A 19872-nucleotide genomic window follows, 5' to 3' on the forward strand; every position below is an offset into this window, starting at 1 on the left:
AGAAAACCATAGTTATAACACGCTGTGGGGTTTGTGCCATGGTAGTGGTAGGGAGTCAAGTTAAAGGTAGAACCATAAAGAAAGGAAACTACCGTGGGGGGTAAGCTTTGAGTTCGGAAATTAGGACAGTTTAGACTTGTCACCTAGAAGTCTGTATTCAAAACGCAGGGTGAAAAGCATATCTATTTTGGAGGAATTCGATGAACAAAACAAGAAAGAAGTTGAGTTGGGTTTGGAGTGAGTGTGAGTAAAACAGTACTGAAATGGGATTGTGGGACAGACTTTGTTATTGAGTAACAAAGGGAATTGAGAGTACTGGTTCTTACCATGGACTCAAAAGTAAAAGAAAGAGGCACTCTATAGTTACAAAAATTGCAGGGGAAACTCAAATCAGGGCAAATTCTAAAACTGGTTTATGTCTTAATTTGGGGCACATGTAGCTGAGTGGGGCTGTGCACCTACGACTTGAATAATCACACACAGGGCACCTTTTTTTTAAATAATAATTTTTATTATGTTAGTCACCAGGGCACCTTAATCAATAATAGAAAATGTGGCAACAAAGCCCTACAAAAAGAGGAATTTGAGAGTACCATCTACCTTCTATCAAGACTTATTCACAATGCAACACTTACTTTCACAAAATGAGACTACATTTTTCTAGAATATGATTTAATTTTCAATGGCCTTTTCAACCCTTGTTATTAAAATAGAGAAAGAACATCTTTTGGGCTCTCCTCTTTCCCTGACACCTTGTAAGTTCTTATTGCTTTAAGAAGGGCTTTAAAAAGAAGGGCCTCTGTGGGCAGCTGCAGTAGATGAGAAAATAAAGGGGGAGAGGCTGACGCTGGAATAAGAGCATGAAGCTACTAAAACGAACATGTGATAGCTTGAGACGATGTGACTATTTGAAACCACTATTCCTACACACAAAAGTCCAGGGGACTTCCTAGAGTTTCTACCACAAAATCCCTCCACTGTGTAGCAATACAGTTCTAACTGATGGACCGAGAATGAGATCACAACAAGGCTAAGGGTGCTGAACAAAAAGGAGAGAAGTTCTGTTCTTAGGAACTTGCTTCAGGAAGAAAAAATTATTCTCTTTTAAAAATGGTAAATAGGATGAAAGCGGTTTGAGGGCCTTCTTTCTGGCGGATTATAATGCAGAATGCTTTTTACCAATTCAAGCATATTAACGCAAAAATAAATTTATCTCCCAGACACCTATTTTCATAAATACAGTAATGTTAGTAACTTTGTAAAGTAATGTAATGTTACAACAATACTTAGAACGTTATATTAACTGGAGGTACACATATATTTTTCATACCTATCTTTTCACTGGCAGTGGTTTTTATCTTCTGGTGTGTGTATGTGTGTGTGTGTGGTTATCTCAAGTTGCCCACTGGACATTTCCACTTGACTTCCTTTGGTACCTCCAACCTAACTTAACCTGTCTAAATAAAACATCTACTGATTTTCCCAATTCCCTTTACTTGGCTCCTCTCCCTCATCTCTTTTAGGCAGGTAGTCACTCCATTTTGTGAATCCTTACTTTGTAATTTCATTCATTTCTTTTTTCATTTTTATGGTGATCCTTTATTTAGGGCTTTGTTATCTTATGTTTACAGCACCACTCTTCAAACTGGTGTTTCTTTCAGAGCAGAGGTCCTCTAGGGTAGATAAGAGTGAAGATCAGATAAAATAATTTTACTACCTTAAGGGTTTGCCAAGTTTACTCCCACAAAGAAAGTTCAAGGTAAAGTCAAACCAAGAGAGATGGGATACGTTTGTTTGGGTGGAGTAGGGAAGAGGAGTCACAGAAGACGGGCAACCTCTGCTCCTTGGAACCTGGAGCTAGGGGTAAAGCTGTTTAAAGTCAGGCAGGGTAAGAGGAGCTGAGTGAACTCAAGTGGGGCAGCTCAGAAGAATGAGGATGTAATTCCTGGTCCTTTGTATACAAAGGTTAGAATAGGGTCAACTCTTCTCCATAGTGTGTCCTCAATATTTACCTTTCATTTATTTGTGGCTTCAACTGGAGATAGTGTAAATTTATTGAGGACAGATATACTTTTTCCTGTAATTTAGATGAATAACACAATATTCACAATATTTTATAAGTGACTTGTATTGTTGCTATTACAGATAATATTTTAACATTCTTTATTTCAGAGTCAAGTCTTTCAGCTCCTCTTTGAGACCTTTAATTTCTAGTTAGATCATCTTTGAAACTGTTTATTTGGTCATTAATTTTTCCTTGAGTTAAATTACATACCTTTGAGTTTATGGGACTTCCTTTACCCAAAAAGAATATTTTCAGAAAAATGTGTCCTAAATTGACTTTCGAAGCACTCAACAATGTTGCCTGTGAAATACTATAGACCTTCTTCTCCTCCTCCCCGCTCCTTTTTTTTTTAACAGAGAGTGCACAGAGGGGAGGAGCAGAGGGAAAAGGAGAGAGAGAGAAAATCTTAAGCAGGCTCCATGCCCAGCATGGGAGCCAGATGTGGGGCTCAATCATAGGACCCTGAGATCATGACCTGAGCCAAAATCAAGAGTCACAGACTTAACCAACTGAACCACCGAGGCACCCCACTGTAGATCTTCTTTTTAAAGTTTGTATTTGAAAACATTATTTTTCTCAGGATTTAAAAAGGAAAAATTTTGACTTATTAATTTGACCATGACACAAAGGTCTTTGTCTCTCAAGATCATTCTTAAATTTCCCATTTTAATTTCTCTCCTAGTCTTGTCAGGCACTATAGTATTTTATGGTATTTTTAGTTAATATAAAATATTACCAGAGACTCCCTCCCAATACCAATTCAAATTTTAATACTGATCATTTTTAGCAGTTCTTGTCTTTTACTTATTTCAACTAGAAGGCTTTGTGAGAAAAATTCAAATAAAAATTCTTGCTTTTGTTTCAAGTAATCAACCCTCCTAACACCTTTCTCAGTTACTTGCTTATCTGTTAGTCTGCCTTGGCTGGCTATACACATGTTCCAAAAGCCAGAGTGTATGCCTTAAGTTCACTTAAGCTCATGTCCCATAGGAATTGACATTAAACCTCAAAGTATGGGATAATATCATCTAGAAACATAGCCAAATGAGCTCTGTTTCAAATTTCACATATAAACCTATTGAACCATCTATTCATCAATATTCTCTTACTACCACATTGTAGCTATTAGATCTAATCAAACTTGGAATAACAAGATAAAAAAATTTCAACCCTAATTTGTTTTTAGTGCTTGAACTCTTGACTCTCAATTACCCCACTGAATGCTTCTTCATTGTTAACTTTAAATTATATGAATCACTAAGCACTGAATGAGCATTCAGGAGATGTGGTTGTGAGAGCCTGCTTTACAAATTATTTGCCAGATGATCTTACCTGAGCCATTTACTGGAGAGTCAGTTCCTAATCTCCTCACTTAAAAATGAAGGGATTGGAGTATTACAGGATTTCTATACTTCTGACTCAAAAAGTCTCTGTTTCTATTCCTAAAGAAGGCTGAATTAATTAAAAAAGAATTGTTGAAATTACCACTACCAATGGGAGGAACTTAATGGCATTTCGTTTATTTCTATGATATATTTGGGCTTATTGATATTGAATACCATTAAGAGGATGGGGGAGATTACATTTAGCTCTAGGATTTTCTGATTCAAGTGGCAATGCCAAGGTGTTCCGGCTTCTAGTCTGATTCAACCTTAGCAAAAGCCAGGATTTCTTTTTGGTAAAATAATTGATTCTTGGGTTAAATCAATGTGTTGATTAATGGATTCTTGTCAGAGAGTGGCCTCTTAGCCCTTATTCTTGGCCTGTTACCCTTTTTAACATTTGTGTTAGTGACCTGAAAGAGACATATTTTCCAAATCAAACTTGGGTGAAATACCTAATACGGGTAAGACAACAGAATGAGAGTTCAAAAAAATCTCAATGAGGCTAAAAAAATAGGCACAAAGTAAGAAGACAGAAATTAACAGGACAAAGGTTACTGTTCTAGGTTTGGTTCCAAAAACATCAGCTATCCAAATAAGGAAGGGAGTACAAAAAGCTTGGGGATAGTTGTACCCTCCCCTCTTCCCTTCTCTCCCCATCCCCCACTCTAGCATAAAGAAGCCCCACATGGAATTGATGGCACAGCACAAAACCTTAAAACAGAAATACACACTCAGGTGTATTATTAACAAAAGATTCAGATCCAAGAAAGAAAGCGCCTTCCTCTATCCTCCGCAAATCAAGCCTCACCTGCAGCTATGGATCTAGTTTGGGGCACCATACTTAATAAGGCCATGACAAATCCTTCTTGATACATGCCGGGTTGGATAATCTGTGCGAGGAATTTGAAACCAAGTCACACGAAGAGTGCTTCAGGGTCTAGGGATATGGTTTGGAGAGGAGTAAACGTAGGAAGGACGAAGATCTTTCAGAAGAGAGAAGGATGAGCAAAAAAGGCCAGAGGCTGTGGCTAGCGGGTTGCTTAGTAACGGAGGAAATGCGCGCGACCGGCGCCTCTGCTTACGCACCTGCAACGCCGGAAAGCGCCGTCGGAAGTGCCGAACGAGGTGCGACAGGGAGCCGCGCGCGCGTTCCAGCGGCCCTGGGAGGTCAGGTGGCTTTCTGCTCGCCGGTGACGAGCCGTGACGCCTCAATGGTTGCCCGGGCGCGGCTTGGGGGTTCGGAGTCTGGCGGCTACTCTCTTCGACGCACCTCTTGTCAGGAGCGGGCGGCTGCGACTGCGCCTTGGTCGGTCGTCGGGACGGAGAACCATGAGCCCCGGGGGCGCGGGCTGCGCCAACCGGCTGCTGCTGACGGTCGGCTGGCTGCTCCTGGCGGGCCTCCAGTCCGCGTGTGGGTCGAACGTCACCGCCGCCCAGGATCCCGGCTTGGCCCCTTTGGGCGAGGGCGAGAATGAGGGCGAGGAGGAGGCCGAGAGCGAGAGCGAGGCTGAGAACGAAGCCCAGGCTGTGCCTGAGGAGGATGGTGAGGGCGGGAAGCTCTTTGACGTGGGCCAGTTGAGGGTAAAGCCCTGCCCTCCGAGGACAATGAGAATTATTGACCCTGTTAACATCTGTAGAGCTCTCTTGCAAACAGCCTCGAATTTATACTTTTTTTCATATGCCTAATGGCCTTGAAGAGAATGTGCTAATTCTCCAAGGCCATAGCAAGAAAAACAAATAAGCATGTACATAGGAGTTGTTACCGAATTACTGTTAAATATTGCTCTGGACAAGAAAAAAGACGCCCTCCCCCCACTTTTTTTTTTTTTTTTTTTTTTTTCTTTAGAGGTAGGAGTCCGGGAGTAACCTCTCACCAATGGGAATTATTTTGACTCCTTGCAGTTATATGTTTTTCTTTCCCATTGTAGGTTTGTTGTTTTGTTTTGTTTTGTTTTTAAGTTCTAAATTGCTTGAGGTCTTCTTTCCACATTTGCTTTTTAGGTTGGAACTCAAAAGAATTAAGAATGCCCCTCACTGTGACACATCTTAGACCAAAATGCTGACAAAACTGCCCAGAAGCCCCATGTCAGCTTCATGCAGCTCTACCTTGAGCACCTCTGTAGCGTGGTGGTGTAATATTTGTACATTCAACTTCCATCCACAGAGGAATGGTGGAAAACACCTATCAAGGGATCCAACTAGTGGTTTTGTTGGATACCTGTTAACCAAGGGAGAATGAGCCTGCGCTTGGTCCATAAATTTGCCTCATTCTGCTGGCTCATTAAGCAATAAAACCTGACAAGCTATCATACGTGTTATATTGGTTAGTAACTCACATGCTGGTAGGTAGAAGGCCAGTTGCTGGTTTGCAGCCATCTAAAGGAGAAATGATTCCCTTTATAAATGATCCAGCCAAGATTCTTTTAATGTCCTTGGCAATCTCCTGTCTCCTGTACATGTAGAATAGATGCTGTATTTATCTGCCTGCCTTTTATTTCCTGATGACAGATAGTGACCTTCAGCGATGGAGAGAAATTAACTATCTGAGGTTAATGGTGGGATGGAGGTTTGCATTGCCTTCATAACATTACATTACAGGGAACTTTGAGAGGTCCCTGACTTCGGAAATGTGAAAGAGACTAGACAAGAAAATATGTTCTAAAATTTAATAACTGTTGCTTCACTCTAGTTTTAAAAGTAATTGAATTAATTTTAGTATTAAGCTGTTCAAAGGATAGTTCTACCTGTAAAATGCTAAATAGAGTTTAAGCTAAACCCAGGCAATGTAGTTATAACCCTTAGATACAAATTAAAATGTGAGCAGGTTACTTATTCTCTCACTATCTCAGTTTCCTCATCCTTGAACTTTAGGGGGTCTGTGTATTTTTTGGAATTTTATTTGTACGATTTCATGCATAGTTGCTTTTTCCTGGGGACAGTGAGAATTCAGAACTGTAAACAATTGGAGGTGTCTAAGATTGGAAAATTTCCAGAGCCATTATTAAAATTTGACAAAGCCCCTTACCCTCAGTGGACCAGTAAAAACATTCATCACTATTTGCTATCCAATGGCCTTTTTTTTAATTTAAAGCATTTTACAAGTAATTTACAAAAGTAAGAATAAGGGTTACTGAAAACAACTAATTTGAAATTTTAATAAGAATGTAAATATGGAAAACTCCAAACTCTTATTCCATATTTCCTGGTTTTGAAGATGTATATATCCCAAATGGGAAAGATACTTCGAATGCAGCTAAATGCTCACTAACCGTTAGGCATGAGTCTGGATTGTATCCATCTTTTAAGTACTGATTCCAGATTTCAAGTACATCTCTAATAGATTCTAGTTTATTACTTTGTGCATTGTCAAAACACAATACTTTTGAAAACTGTGAAGCCACAGATTTTGTTGATGAGAAGACTACCATGTTATTTGCTCCATAATTGCAAAATGCTTTCATTTTAGGTTTATAAACACCAATCAGAATGATTGGTCCAATTAATTTTATTCATTTCTACGTCATCTATTTTCTTTGAATACATACCTGCCGTCATGATCTTTCCATTTACAAACCTGTCATCAAGTAAATTTTGGTGGATAAACAGCTTTAACAAAGAAAGAATGTTGTCCACATCTTTTTAGCAAAGCAGTATGGTCCAGCTTCTTTTCACAAAACATTTCAGGATCAAGTCCTTCCTGTTGAAAGACTAACTGGATGAGAATACCATATATGCTTTTCATCCTTAGAAATGTAATATTAATTCATTGATTCTTGAGTTAGAGAAAATTCATCTAGGATATTCATCTAAGTTATCGTCATCTCATTTTGCTTATGCAATCAGTTTCACCATCATGAGCATCTAAGGTGGTGCTGTCTATGTTCATCTTCTGATTCATCCAACAATTGTGGAATTTTTTCTCTGTCAGTTTTCTTCTCTTTACCTTTAATGGACCAAAAAAGAAAAGATAAAAAAAATTCAAAAATCTCAACTGTGTCCAATGCAAGCTGAAAATAGACTACCAGAAAGGTGCCTCTAGAGTTCTTTTATATTTTCCTGAAAGACGATGCAATACTTGAGGGAAAGAAATAAGAAAACAAAGGATGATGTAATAGCTATGATTTATTTTACAATTCATCATCCTTGTAGGCAGTTCCAAACTTTCTTCCATTTCATTATCTTAGTCTTTTTCTAAAAACACATAGCTGGGAATAATCAATAAGAAATAATAAAATCCAGGGGCGCCTGGGTGGCACAGCGGTTAAGCGTCTGCCTTCAGCTCAGGGCGTGATCCCGGCGTTATGGGATCGCCCCACATCAGGCTCCTCTGCTATGAGCCTGCTTCTTCCTCTCCCACTCCCCCTGCTTGTGTTCCCTCTCTTGCTGGCTGTCTCTATCTCTGTCAAATAAATAAATAAAATCTTTAAAAAACAAAAAAAAAGAAATAATAAAATCCATCATTGTAGATGATGAAATGACAAAATGTTTAAAAATATAGGAAAAATTACTAAAATATTATGTTAGATTTACTTATACTCCTCCATACCTTTTTTGCCTTTTATGTACTCATACCTTTTACAAATCTAAGGGTATACCTATACCTAAACCCTTAGATTTATAGTTATCCTATACCCATATCCTTCCTTAAATTTGTAAAAGGGACCAACAATAGATCTACATAATAATTTCAAAATAGAATGAGTTTCATTCTTTAAGTTTTATCCTATATAAATATAGCTGTATTTTCTCTTTTTCTTTGGAACACCTCTAAGAAAGAATAAAAGTTATAAAATATCAACCTTATATATCAACTCTTACAAAAGAAATTCAAAAATTAAAATTGGACTCTGATAGTATATACCAACAGTTAAAGTGTACTCTTTAACTGAAGAGAACATTCCAGGATCTGGCCAGAACAAAAAAGAGTAGGATCATTATCTGCATCATTGTGGATGACAGTGGCTTTTATCAGTAAAGTCTAAAACCAAGCAGATTTCTGGGATGGCCTCAGCACAGTCTTGACTGCTATTGAACTTACTATTGAAATCTCCACTCATTTTCACCTGTTCTATCAAATTAAGACAGCCTATCATATTTTGGGGACAGTTACTTTTCAGCTCTACGTGCAAGACTTACTTCTCTAAGGTTTCATTTTGTTAGTCTTGTGTAATATTCCATCATGGCATTTTTAGAGCCAGATTCATCTTCAAACATATTTGCTATCCTTTCTAGTTTTTCAGAATCTCTGGATTCAGTCAGCATGATACCAATATTTTCCAGGTCATTAATGAAAATGTTAAACAGGACAGAGTCCTGTGACACATCATTCCTTACACATTGACACCAACCAATTAGTTAGCATCAGTGGATATTACTGTTTAATGAGTTACACATAAAAGTTTACTGACAATCAGACCATATTTTTCCTTTTTACTCCGGTAAATTTTGACAAATAACACACTGAAGTCCAGATACATGTAATTTCTCTGACCCACCATTATAGGAGTCCCATAAAAAATGGAAGTCGTTGAATGACCTAATGGGCACTCAAAGCCAAAAGGGACTTTAGAGATCATCTTATTAATTCCAATCTTTTTCTGAAGTTAGTAACTTTCTCAAAGTAGCATAGGTAGTGAATAGTAGGGCTGATTGATTAATTTACTAATAATTTTTTAATGGTTTCTGGAAAGAGGTTATATTTAAAAGTCTAAAAGTATTAACTCATTCTCCTACCTGTGTTTTTTATGTTCAAGATTTGGCTTTTAATTTATATCTCATAATGTGCCAGCACAAAGTATCCAAGCATTTCAAGCAAAAACGTCAATTCAAAACTGATCATGATAGTCCAAATAATTTAACAAGGTCAATATTGATTTACTTAACATATATACGCAAGAGCGTACTCTGGATTCAGGGAACTGTATTTGGTGCTTGTAAGTGTAGGATAGCAATGTTTATGAAGGTATTCTCTTACAGTAGTCAGAACACGAAAAAAATGTGATGTGCACTGAGTGTGAATGAAGTTATGATATCTTAAGCATGTTTATAGCACTAAATAAGTTACAGAAGGTTTTCACATATATTATTTAATTTTTACAAATACTCTCATTTAATTCTTAATCAAATAAGATAGGTTCTCCCAAATTTTTGCCCAAGACCTAACTAGGTCTGACAGTTTATGTAATTTGCTCAAACTCAGCTGATTAGTTGTAGAAGCAGCAATTTGGACTCCAATTCCATTGTACTTTCCCATGTAATATTGTTAAGTTAGGATACAATGCTTAAAAAAGTTCTAACACCTCATGTAATATTTTTTATATTGAGATATTAGCCCTCATCTGCTACGAAGAATTGGTTGTATCCTATAGCTGGTGGAAACAATGCCAAACTTCAGAACAATTAGAAACAGAGAAACATGATTTAAAATCAACAATATTTAACTACTCAAATATATGTATATTCCTAAATCATCCTGCTAAATAAATATTTGGGAATAATTAATCATCTTAACCTAAGAATGCATAGAACCATTCTACAACATAATTTTAATGAACATTTGGTATAAAGACTTATTTTTGGATGTAAATGATGCACTCAAATTTTTTTGAAAAATAGAGAATAGAAAAAATTGAGCCCCACAATTGGCAGACTTTTGTTTTTCTGACCTATAAAACTTTAACTCACCATGTATTGAGCTAATGAAAAAAAATTATTTTTAATTTATGTAAAAGTTTAAATATAGATCTTTGCAAGGTATTTCCTAATTTAATCCATTTCTTTAAAGGTTTAGGCTTCTTTTGATTTAAGCAATAATAGAGGATGGACTAGGAATGACATTGCTTTTCTGATTTAATGAAACTTGAAAACTATCTGCTTCCTGTATGATAAGTGCTTGTATCCCTCATCCTCAAGTAACAGTTTTTCCCTTTGAGAAGTTTTCATATGATTAAATAATGTATCTTTGCACTTTATGTTTAGTTTCAAATACGACAGTAGTCAAAGAAGTAGAATTTGGGATGTGCACCGTTACATGTGGTAAGTAGCATAGAGCAGATAAATCAACAATATTGTATTTGGGGGGAAGGAAAGGTAAAAACGGGCAATTTTTATTTGTAATTTGTGTACTTTCATTTATCTCTCAAACTATAATTTACACACAAAACTCAAAAGGTAAGATATCTTCAGAGCATAACCTCTAAGTCTTATTTTAAGCCAGCTCCCCATATATATACACACACACATATATGTGTATATATATGTATGTATATATATTTGGCATCAATTGCCTTCACCAAGTAAAACTTTATCTCACAGATGTTCAGAAGATGAAAGATGTGATGCATCTAACAGATGTCTTCCCACACACTGTGTGGCAAATCAACAAATTTGCCTATTTGTAATAGTCTATTCTAAATTCTACGTTTCTTCAATTCATATGTTATATCTTGGAGAAAAGAGGTATTAGCTTTGGGGGGAAGATATTATTAAAAAACTATTACTTCCTTGTATCATTCCATGAACAGAAATTGGACACAAAATCCCTTACACAGGGGTGAGATTAAGGCTGCATATATTATAATAGACCAGTGTTTCTTAAACTTAAGTGTTCACCCTAAGCGCCTGCAGGGCTTGTTAAAATGCAGACTACTGGACTTACCCCAGAGTTACAAACTCACTGGGCCTTTGGAGGAGCCTAAGAATTTGTATTTCTAAACAAGTTCACAAATAAAGCTGATGCTGCTGGTTAGAAGACCATCTTTTGACAACCACTTTGAGAACCACTATAGACTAGCATGCTGAGAAGACAGTAGATAATTCACAATAAAATTAAGTTTATTCTAAATAGAACTGCCTGGAAAAAAGGCTAGTGAAGGGAGGGAAAGAGAAAAACCAAATGGTAAGAAGACAGAAAATCCATGCAGACCTATAGCAGAATGATTTTTTTAAAAAATTACAGTTGAATTATTTATAATTGAGTTAACATATTTTTATTGTGGCAAAACAAACCTAACATAAAATTTACTACTTTAGGGGCGCCTGGGTGGCTCAGTCGTTGGGCGTCTGCCTTCGGCTCAGGGCGTGATCCCCGTGTTATGGGATCGAGCCCCACATCAGGCTCCTCTGCTGGAAGCCTGCTTCTTCCTCTCCCACTCTCCCTGCTTGTGTTTCCTCTCTCGCTGGCTGTCTCTGTCAAATAAATAAATAAAATCTTTTAAAAAAAAATTTACTACTTTAACCATTTTTAAATGTACAACTAGGTGCCATTAAACATGTTCACATTGTTGTGCAACCATTACCACCATCCATCTCCAGAACTTTTTCATTAGCCTGAAGTGAAAACTTCGTACCCATTAAACACAACTCTCTGCTCTCCCCTCCCCACAGCCCCTGACAATCACTGTTCTACTTTCTGTCCCTTAAGATAATTTTAAGCCCATGTTTTACTTTAACTTCTTAGTGGGTCAGAGTCACAAATCAGAGGAATACATGTAATAAACTTGTGAATATTCATTTGTAATTTACATCTTTCTTTTGCTGCCTTGAGAAATTTCACAGGTAGAGAATTATTTTTATGGCAATTCTAGTAATTTTTGTTGTATTACTCTATTATTTAAAGATGTGTTTCAGAAATTACATATTTATTCATTCATCACATGATTTTTTGAATTTTGCCTACTATGTGCCAGGCACTGTTATAAGTGCTAGAACAAAGCAGAAGAAACTCCTTGCCTTCAAGGCGTGTATGTAGGGGCAAAGAAAAAAATAATATTAAAACTGGTCTCATAGAACGAGTTTGGAAGTTTTCTTTCTATTTTTTGAAAGAGCTTCAGTAGAATAGGTATTATTTATTCTTTAAACGTTTGGTAGAATTCCCTTGGGAAGCCATATCACCCTGGACTCTTATTTTTTGGGAGGTTTTTGATTACTACTTCAGTTTGCTTGCTGGCTATGGTCTGTTCAGATTGTCTGTTTCTTCCTATATTAGTCTTGGTAGTTTACAAGTTTCCAGGAATGCATCCATTTCTTTGAGATTGCTTACTTTATTGCATATAGTTGCTGGTAATAATTTCTAATAATTGTGTCTATTTCTTTGGTGTTAGTCATGATCTCTCCACTTTCATTCATGATTTTATTAATTTGGGTCCTTCCCCTTTTCTTTTGGAAAAGTCTGGACAGAGGCTTATCGATCTTATTAATTCTTTCAAAGAACCAGATTCTAGTTTTGTTGATCTGTTCCACTGTTTTTCTGATTTCTATTTCATTGATTTCTGCTCTAATCTTTATTATTTATTTTCTCCTGCTTGGTTTAGGCCTTATTTGATGTTCTTTCTCCAGGTCCTTTAGATGTAAGGTTAGCTTGTGCATTTGGGATTTTTCTCATTTTTTGAGAGAGGCTTGGCTGGCTATGTGTTTCCCTCTTAGGACCGTCTTTGCAGTATCCCATAGGTTTTGGACTGATGTGTTTTCATTCACATTAGTTTCAATGAATTGTTTAAATTCTTCTTTAATTTCCTGGTTGACCCAATCATTATTTAGCAGGATGCTTTTTAACTCCCAAGTGTTTGCGTTCCTTCCAGAAAGGATTATTCACTATGACATGTAGGATTTATTCCTGGCATGCAAGGGTGGTTCAACATTTGGAAATCAATCAATGTGATAGAGCACATTAAGAAAGGAAAGACAAGAACCATATGATCCTCTCAATTGATGCAGAAAAAGCATTTAACAAAGTACAGCATCCTTTCCTGACTAAAACTCTTCAAAGTATAAGGATAGAGGGAACATACTTCAATACCATAAAAGCCATTTATGAAAAGCCCACAGGGAATATCATTCTCAATAGGGACAAACTGAGAGCTTTTCCCTTAAGGTCAGGAACAAAATAGGGATGCCCACTCTTACCATTATTGTTCAGCATAGTACTAGAAGTCTTAGCCTCAGCAATCAGACAACAAAAAGAAATAAAATGCATTCAAATTGGCAAAGAAGAAGTCAAACTCTCTCTTTGCAGATGACATGATACCTTATGTGGAAAACCCAAAAGACTCCACCCCCAAGTTACTGGAGCTCATACAGCAATTCAACAATGTGGCAGGATACAAAATCAATGCACAGAAATCAGTTGCATTTTATACACTAACAATGTAACTGAAGAAAGAGAAATAAAAGAATTGATTCCATTTACAATAGCACCAAAAACCATAAGATACCTAGGAATAAACCTAACCTAAGAGGTAAGGGATCTATACTTTAGAAACTACAGAACACTTGTGAAAGAAATGGAGGAAGATACAAAGAGATGGAAAACCATTCCATGCTCATGGATTGGAAGGATAAACATTGTTAAAATGTCTGTGCTGCCCAGAGCAATCTACACTTTCAATGCAATCCCTATCAAAATACCATTGACATTTTTTACAGAGCTGAAACAAATCTAAAATTTGTACGGAACTAGAAAAGACCCTGAATTGCCAGGTGATTGTTAAAAAAGAAAACCAAAGGTGAGGGCATCACAATTCTGGACTTCAAACTCTATTACAAAGCTATAATCAGTCACATAGATTGATGGAACAGAATAGAGAGCCCAGAAATGGACCCTCAACTCTATGGTCAACTAATCTTCAACAAAGCAGGAAAGAATGTCCAATGGGAAAAAAGAGTCTCTTCAATAAATGGTGCTGGGAAAACTGGATAGCCACATGCAGAAGAATGAAACTGGACCATTCTCTTACACCATACACAAAGATAAAACTCAAAATGGATGAAAGACCTGAATGTGAGACAGGAATCCATCAAAATCCTAGAGGAAAGCATAGGCAATAACCTCCTCGACATTGGCCACAGCAACTTCTTTGAAGACATGTCTCTAAAGGCAAGGAAAACAAAGCAAAAATGAGCTTTTGGGACTTCACCAAGATAAAACCTTTTGCATAGCAAAGGAAACAGTCAATAAAACTAAGAGGCAACCCAGGAATGGGAAAGATATTTGCAAATGACATTTCAGATAAAGGACTGGTATCCAAGATCCATAAAGAACTTATCAAACTCAACACCCCAAAAACAAATAATCTAGTCAAGAAATGGGCAGAAGACATGAACAGACACTTCTCCAAAGAAGACATACAAATGGCTAATAGACACATGAAAAAATGTTCAACATCATTAGCCATCAGGGAAATACAAATAAAAACCACAATGAGATACCACCTTACATCAGTAAGAATGGCACAAATTAACAAGACAGGAAACAACAAATGTGGGCAAGGATGTGGAGAAGGGAACCCTTTTACACTGTTGGTGGGAATGCAAGCTGAGGCAGCCACTCTGGAAAACAAGATGGAGATTCCTCAAGAAGTATAGAGCTATCCTATGACTTAGCAATTGCACTACTGGGTATTTACCCCAAAGATACAGATAAGTGAAAAGAAAGGGCACATGCACCCTGATGTTCATAGCAGCGATGTCCACAATAGCTAAACTGTGGAAGGAGCTCAGATGTCTTTCAACAGATGAATGGATAAAGAAGATGTGGTTTGTATATACAATGGAATATTACTCAGCCATCGGGAAGGATGAATACCTACCATTTTCATTGACATGGAGGGAACTGGAAGGGATTATGTTAAGTGAAATAAATCAAGCAGAGAAAGACAATTATCATATGGTTTCACTCATATGTGGAACATAAGGAATAGCACGGAGGACCACAGGGGAAGGGAGGGAAAACTGAATGGGAAGAAATCAGAGAGGGGGACAAACCATGAGAGACACTTGACTCTGAGAAACAAACTGAGGGTTACAGAAGGGAGGTGGGTGGGGGGATGGAGTAAGCAGGTGATAGGTATTAGGGAGGGCATGTGTTGTGATGAGCACTGGGTGTTATACGCAACTGATAAATCATTGAACACTACCTCAAAAACTAATGATGTACTTGCTATATGTTGGCTAACTGAACACAATAAAAACAAAAACAATATTAAAACATGTAATATGTCAGGGGGTGATAAATTCTAAGGAGAAAGATACCTTAAAAGGCAACATTTTACATCTAAAATATTGTAAAATACTTAAAAATATTTTCAGTTTATAACAACGATTTAGAGGAACAAAAGCACTTTGGTGAAAATTGTATTGAAGTCTCAAAACGATATTTTAGCAGTCAAAAAGTTTTCTTTTTCTGGAATACCCAGGCAGATTTTTAGTTACTTAGACTTACAGAAAATCTCACACCTACACACATCATCACAGTGAACTGTATTTGGCTAAATAAATTCATAAATAAAGTTGCCTGGAAAATATTTATGCATTTCAGAATAAGGCTGTGTATCTAGAGAGGTACCTTTTATAAATCCAACAGAGCTATACTGCAGCCATTCTTAGGCATTTCTTTTAATCAAAAGAGATCTTTCTTCAAAAAGTACACTTATGATGAACACTGAGTGATATATAGAATTGCTGAATCAATATATTGCACACCTGAAGCTAGTATAACACTGTATGTTAACTATACTGGAATTAAAATTGAAAAATTAAAAAGAAAAGAGAGATTTCCTCTTCCAACCTTTCATCTCCTTATCTCATGTAGAGTCCTCTCCCTTGCTACTCAAAGTTTGGTCCACAGACCAGCTGCATCAGCATCGTCTGGGAGCTTGTTAGAAATGCAGAATCTCAGAACCTACTCCAGACCTGCTGAATCAGAATTTGCCTGTTAGTAAGATTTCCAGGTGATTGTATGCACTCTAAAGTTTGAGATGCACTGTTTTAAGTCATCTCTAGACTTCAACTCTCTCTTGCCGTTGAGAATGGCTTTATGATTAACACCTTCAGGGACTGAAAGAGGGAATCTGGTAGACAAGGAAATCAAGAGAGACTGTTCCTTAGCCTGTGGCTACACGGTCTTATCACAGGTCACTTACCGTAGGACATGTTTCACATGATAGAACATTTTATCATGTTCCTCAATTCTGGTGATGAAAAGCAAACCCAATGGAGGTCTGAGATCTGTTAGTAAAGACTTGATTTCTTCTTGTAGAAAAGTGCGGTAAATCTCAAGAGAGTATCTTGTTAGAAATTGAGATTTGGTCATTAATAGTTTGTCCTCCTATATTTAATACACAGAATTTACTAATCTAAATATTAAAAAGCATCATTTATGTTTTAAAATGTGATTTTTGGAATGTCCTCCAGAGCTCCAAAACCACTTCTAAAACTTCCATGGCCAGACAAATTTGGGAGACCCTGTGTCCTACTATATTTCATCAAATCTAAGACTTTTGTAAGCTATGAGAAGCATATGCTATCCACCTCTATAAAGGAAAAATGCTGCCAATTGTCACATGCTGTCAATTCTAAGATAAATTCTGATTTCAAAGATGTTAAAATGCAAAAATTTTACATCTTAGATCTATGAAACTTTACACACAATAGCTCATTAATTTACTATCATGTTAAAAAAAAAAGTTCCACCAAAATTCTGTAATAAAGAGGACACTTTAATTTTATTTAATGTATAATTTTCAAATGTGTATAATTTTGGAATCCTTTTTTCTTATGGTAACAACTAGAGGAACTAGTGTTTATGTAACTCACTTTGGGAAATGCTATTTTATGAAATAATTCAAAATGAGGGGCATAAAAATATTCTAACTATTATCACTCTGAATTTAGGAATTTAACTTCTGAAATTAGGAGAAAAGCCTCAAAAAAGACCTAGATGGATAAGTAAAGAAAGTGGAATGAATTTTTTTTAACATTTGCTGATTTCTTTTACCAAAGGTATTGGTATTAGAGAAGTTATACTAACAAATGGATGCCCTGGAGGTGAATCCAAGTGTATTGTACGCGTGGAAGAATGTCGTGGACCAGTAGATTGTGGCTGTGAGTTGAACTCTGTATTGGAGGGAGATGGAGGGGAAGAGTTTACTCTGGGGAAATAGCCTTAATCTCAAGTTGCCATGGGTGGAAGGAATTGATCAATTGATATACTGAAAGGAAATTATAATAAAACTTAAAATTCCACTTCTCTAGACAGTTATAGCTCTGAGTACCTTTCTGCCTTTGCTTTACATTTGTCTAAAATTTAACATATATTCTCCATAATACACTGGAAACTTATTACACTCAGGGTCTGTGGTCAAGGCTGTCCTATAGTGAAACACTTTTGACACTTTGGTAATGACAATTTATCAGTAAATTGGCAAACTTTAAATTGGAAACTTTGAAAACTGTTCTATATCATATTACACTACTTTGAGATTTCATCATCTCTAGTGGGGGTTCTCTAACCAGTAAATTGAAAGTCACTAGCAGATCTCAAAAGTTTAATCTAAAACATCACTAAATTGATTGCCCTTGCTATTTATTCTGCTGAAGGAACACACAGCTATGGTATTTCCCAGCTGCTTCTTTTGGTGACTTGACTTTGCATCCATTACTCCTCTCTGCTCTTCTACAGTCTCATACCCTCAATAATAATTTTGAGAACTTCCAACATATAATTGATTTTAAAACTGAAACTGGCTCTTAAAAGTAGCCTTTGTATAAAGCTATTTATAATGCCTAATGGTATCAATGTATTTAATTTTTCATATTTTTAGGGGGTAGACCAGTTTCAGAAAGTCTTGAAAGTGTTAGACTGGCATGTATTCATACATCTCCTGTAAATCGTTTCAAATATATTTGGAAACTTCTAAGGCCAGACCAAGTAAGTAATAAACATATGTAATGTGGTGCTTTCTATGAGTGATAAAATTTGTTTCCCAGTTCTTGGTGGCTATCAGAAAACTCTCTTTAGAAGCAGTTTGCATAAATGTGTAGTTAAAAATCTTACAACTTTGTCATTATTGAGATTTTAATTGAATTGAATTTTAATGCAATAATAATTGCATTATTAAGTGGAGCTAAAACTTTACATATGTCTTGGGGTCACCTATTACCAGAACTTAAAAACATCTTTTTTATATAAAGTATTCTATTTTGGAAGCAAAGTTTTCATTTGTATGTGTGGGAATTGTATGATGGTAATAGTAGCTAAAAGTGGAGGGCTTATTAAATATCAGACATACATCAAGCGCTACAGTTTCTTTCTCCCACATAACAACCTATAAGGTAATCCTTATCATTATACCCATTTTACAGATAAGCAACTGAGAAGCATAGAGTACCTTGTCCTGGGTCACACAGGCAGAAGTGGTAGGGTTAGTACTTGATGTCTGGATTGTCTGACTCTAAAATCCATGTGCATAATTTATTATTGTCCTAGACTGAGAGACAATGACTATTATTTTGCTGTGGGAAATAAATTGTTTCCTGATCTTAAGTTTACATGAAGAATGTTGGTACTTTTTGTTTTCCTTTTAAATAGCAACCCATTATCCTTGCAAATGATTCAGCAGTCCTGGAAGTACGCAGGGAAGTTCATCCCTTGGTTTTTGAGTGTATCACCTTCGATAATAATGAAATAATAGCATCTGTTAAATTCACAGTCTATACAACAAGTGGTAAGTGCCCAGTAATGTTTCTGTTTGCTTATATCAAACTTTAAAAAGCATCAAAATCATCTGGAGGGCTCCTTGAAACAGATTGAAAGCCCCACTCCCAGAGTTTCTAATTCAGTAGATCTAGGGTGGGGCTGACACAATAGTTTGCATTTCTTTTTTTTTTCCCTATTTAAACTTTATTTCTTGTCTTTTTTTATACATAAAGATTTATTTTATTTTTTTATCATGATATGTTAGTCATCATACAGTACATCCTTAGTTTTTGATGTAGTGTTCCATGATTCATTGTTTGCGTATAACACCCAGTGCACCATGCAGTACATGCCCTCCTTAATACCCATCACCACGCTAGCCCATCTCCCCCCCCCCAAAAAAAACCCTAAGATTGTTTCCCGGAGTCCATAGTCTCTTGTGATTAATAGTTTGCGTTTCTAACAAGTTCCCACGTGTTACTGGTTCGGAGACAACCTTTTGAAAACCACTGGTTTGTATCATTTAGACTTTCTACAAGGTGGTGCTAATTTCTTTTTCACAAAATAGAGTCAGATGTGTTTCACTTTGGGAAACTTGGTGCATTCCTGAAGCATCTCCAAAGAACAGTCCTCTAACTTGAATTACATGCTCTTAACTTCTATCACAAAAGTGAAAATGGATACCGGAATCCTCATGTGTGCTTATAAATTTTTTGATACAGTAAAATAATAAAATTAAGAAACATTATGTCAAAGCATGTTTCTTCAAAAATTATTCATTTGAAGAAAATATTTTTTGATGAAATAATACTGCAGTCCTTAATATATGTCACAAAAGACAAATCTTGTCCTGAATGTAATTTTACATGTTAGAAACTGTGCTCTGGGAAACAAACCGAGGGCTTCGGGGGGGGGGGGGGGTTGGGAAGGGGGGGGATGGGTTAAAAAGC

General features: G+C 36.5%; 1 protein-coding gene across 3 annotated transcripts in view; it reads left to right on the top strand.

The window, feature by feature from the left end:
* SPACA1 (sperm acrosome associated 1) overlaps positions 1–19872 on the top strand; it is a 191345-nt gene that overhangs the window by 165410 nt on the left and 6063 nt on the right. The window contains exons 1-5 of one of the 3 annotated variants that reach the window (XM_002925512.4): positions 3408–4993; positions 10429–10485; positions 17227–17328; positions 18048–18154; positions 18815–18950. In XM_002925512.4, the coding sequence (XP_002925558.1) occupies positions 4780–4993; positions 10429–10485; positions 17227–17328; positions 18048–18154; positions 18815–18950 (616 nt within the window). In that variant the 5' untranslated portion in view covers positions 3408–4779. Of the gene's footprint in view, positions 1–3407; positions 4994–10428; positions 10486–17226; positions 17329–18047; positions 18155–18814; positions 18951–19872 lie in introns of those variants that run through there. The other 2 variants (XM_019806251.2, XM_019806250.2) reach the window with 2 other exon arrangements.

The sequence above is a fragment of the Ailuropoda melanoleuca genome, chromosome 10 (genome assembly GCF_002007445.2).
Source record: "Ailuropoda melanoleuca isolate Jingjing chromosome 10, ASM200744v2, whole genome shotgun sequence".
Classification (NCBI taxonomy): Eukaryota; Metazoa; Chordata; class Mammalia; order Carnivora; family Ursidae; genus Ailuropoda; species Ailuropoda melanoleuca.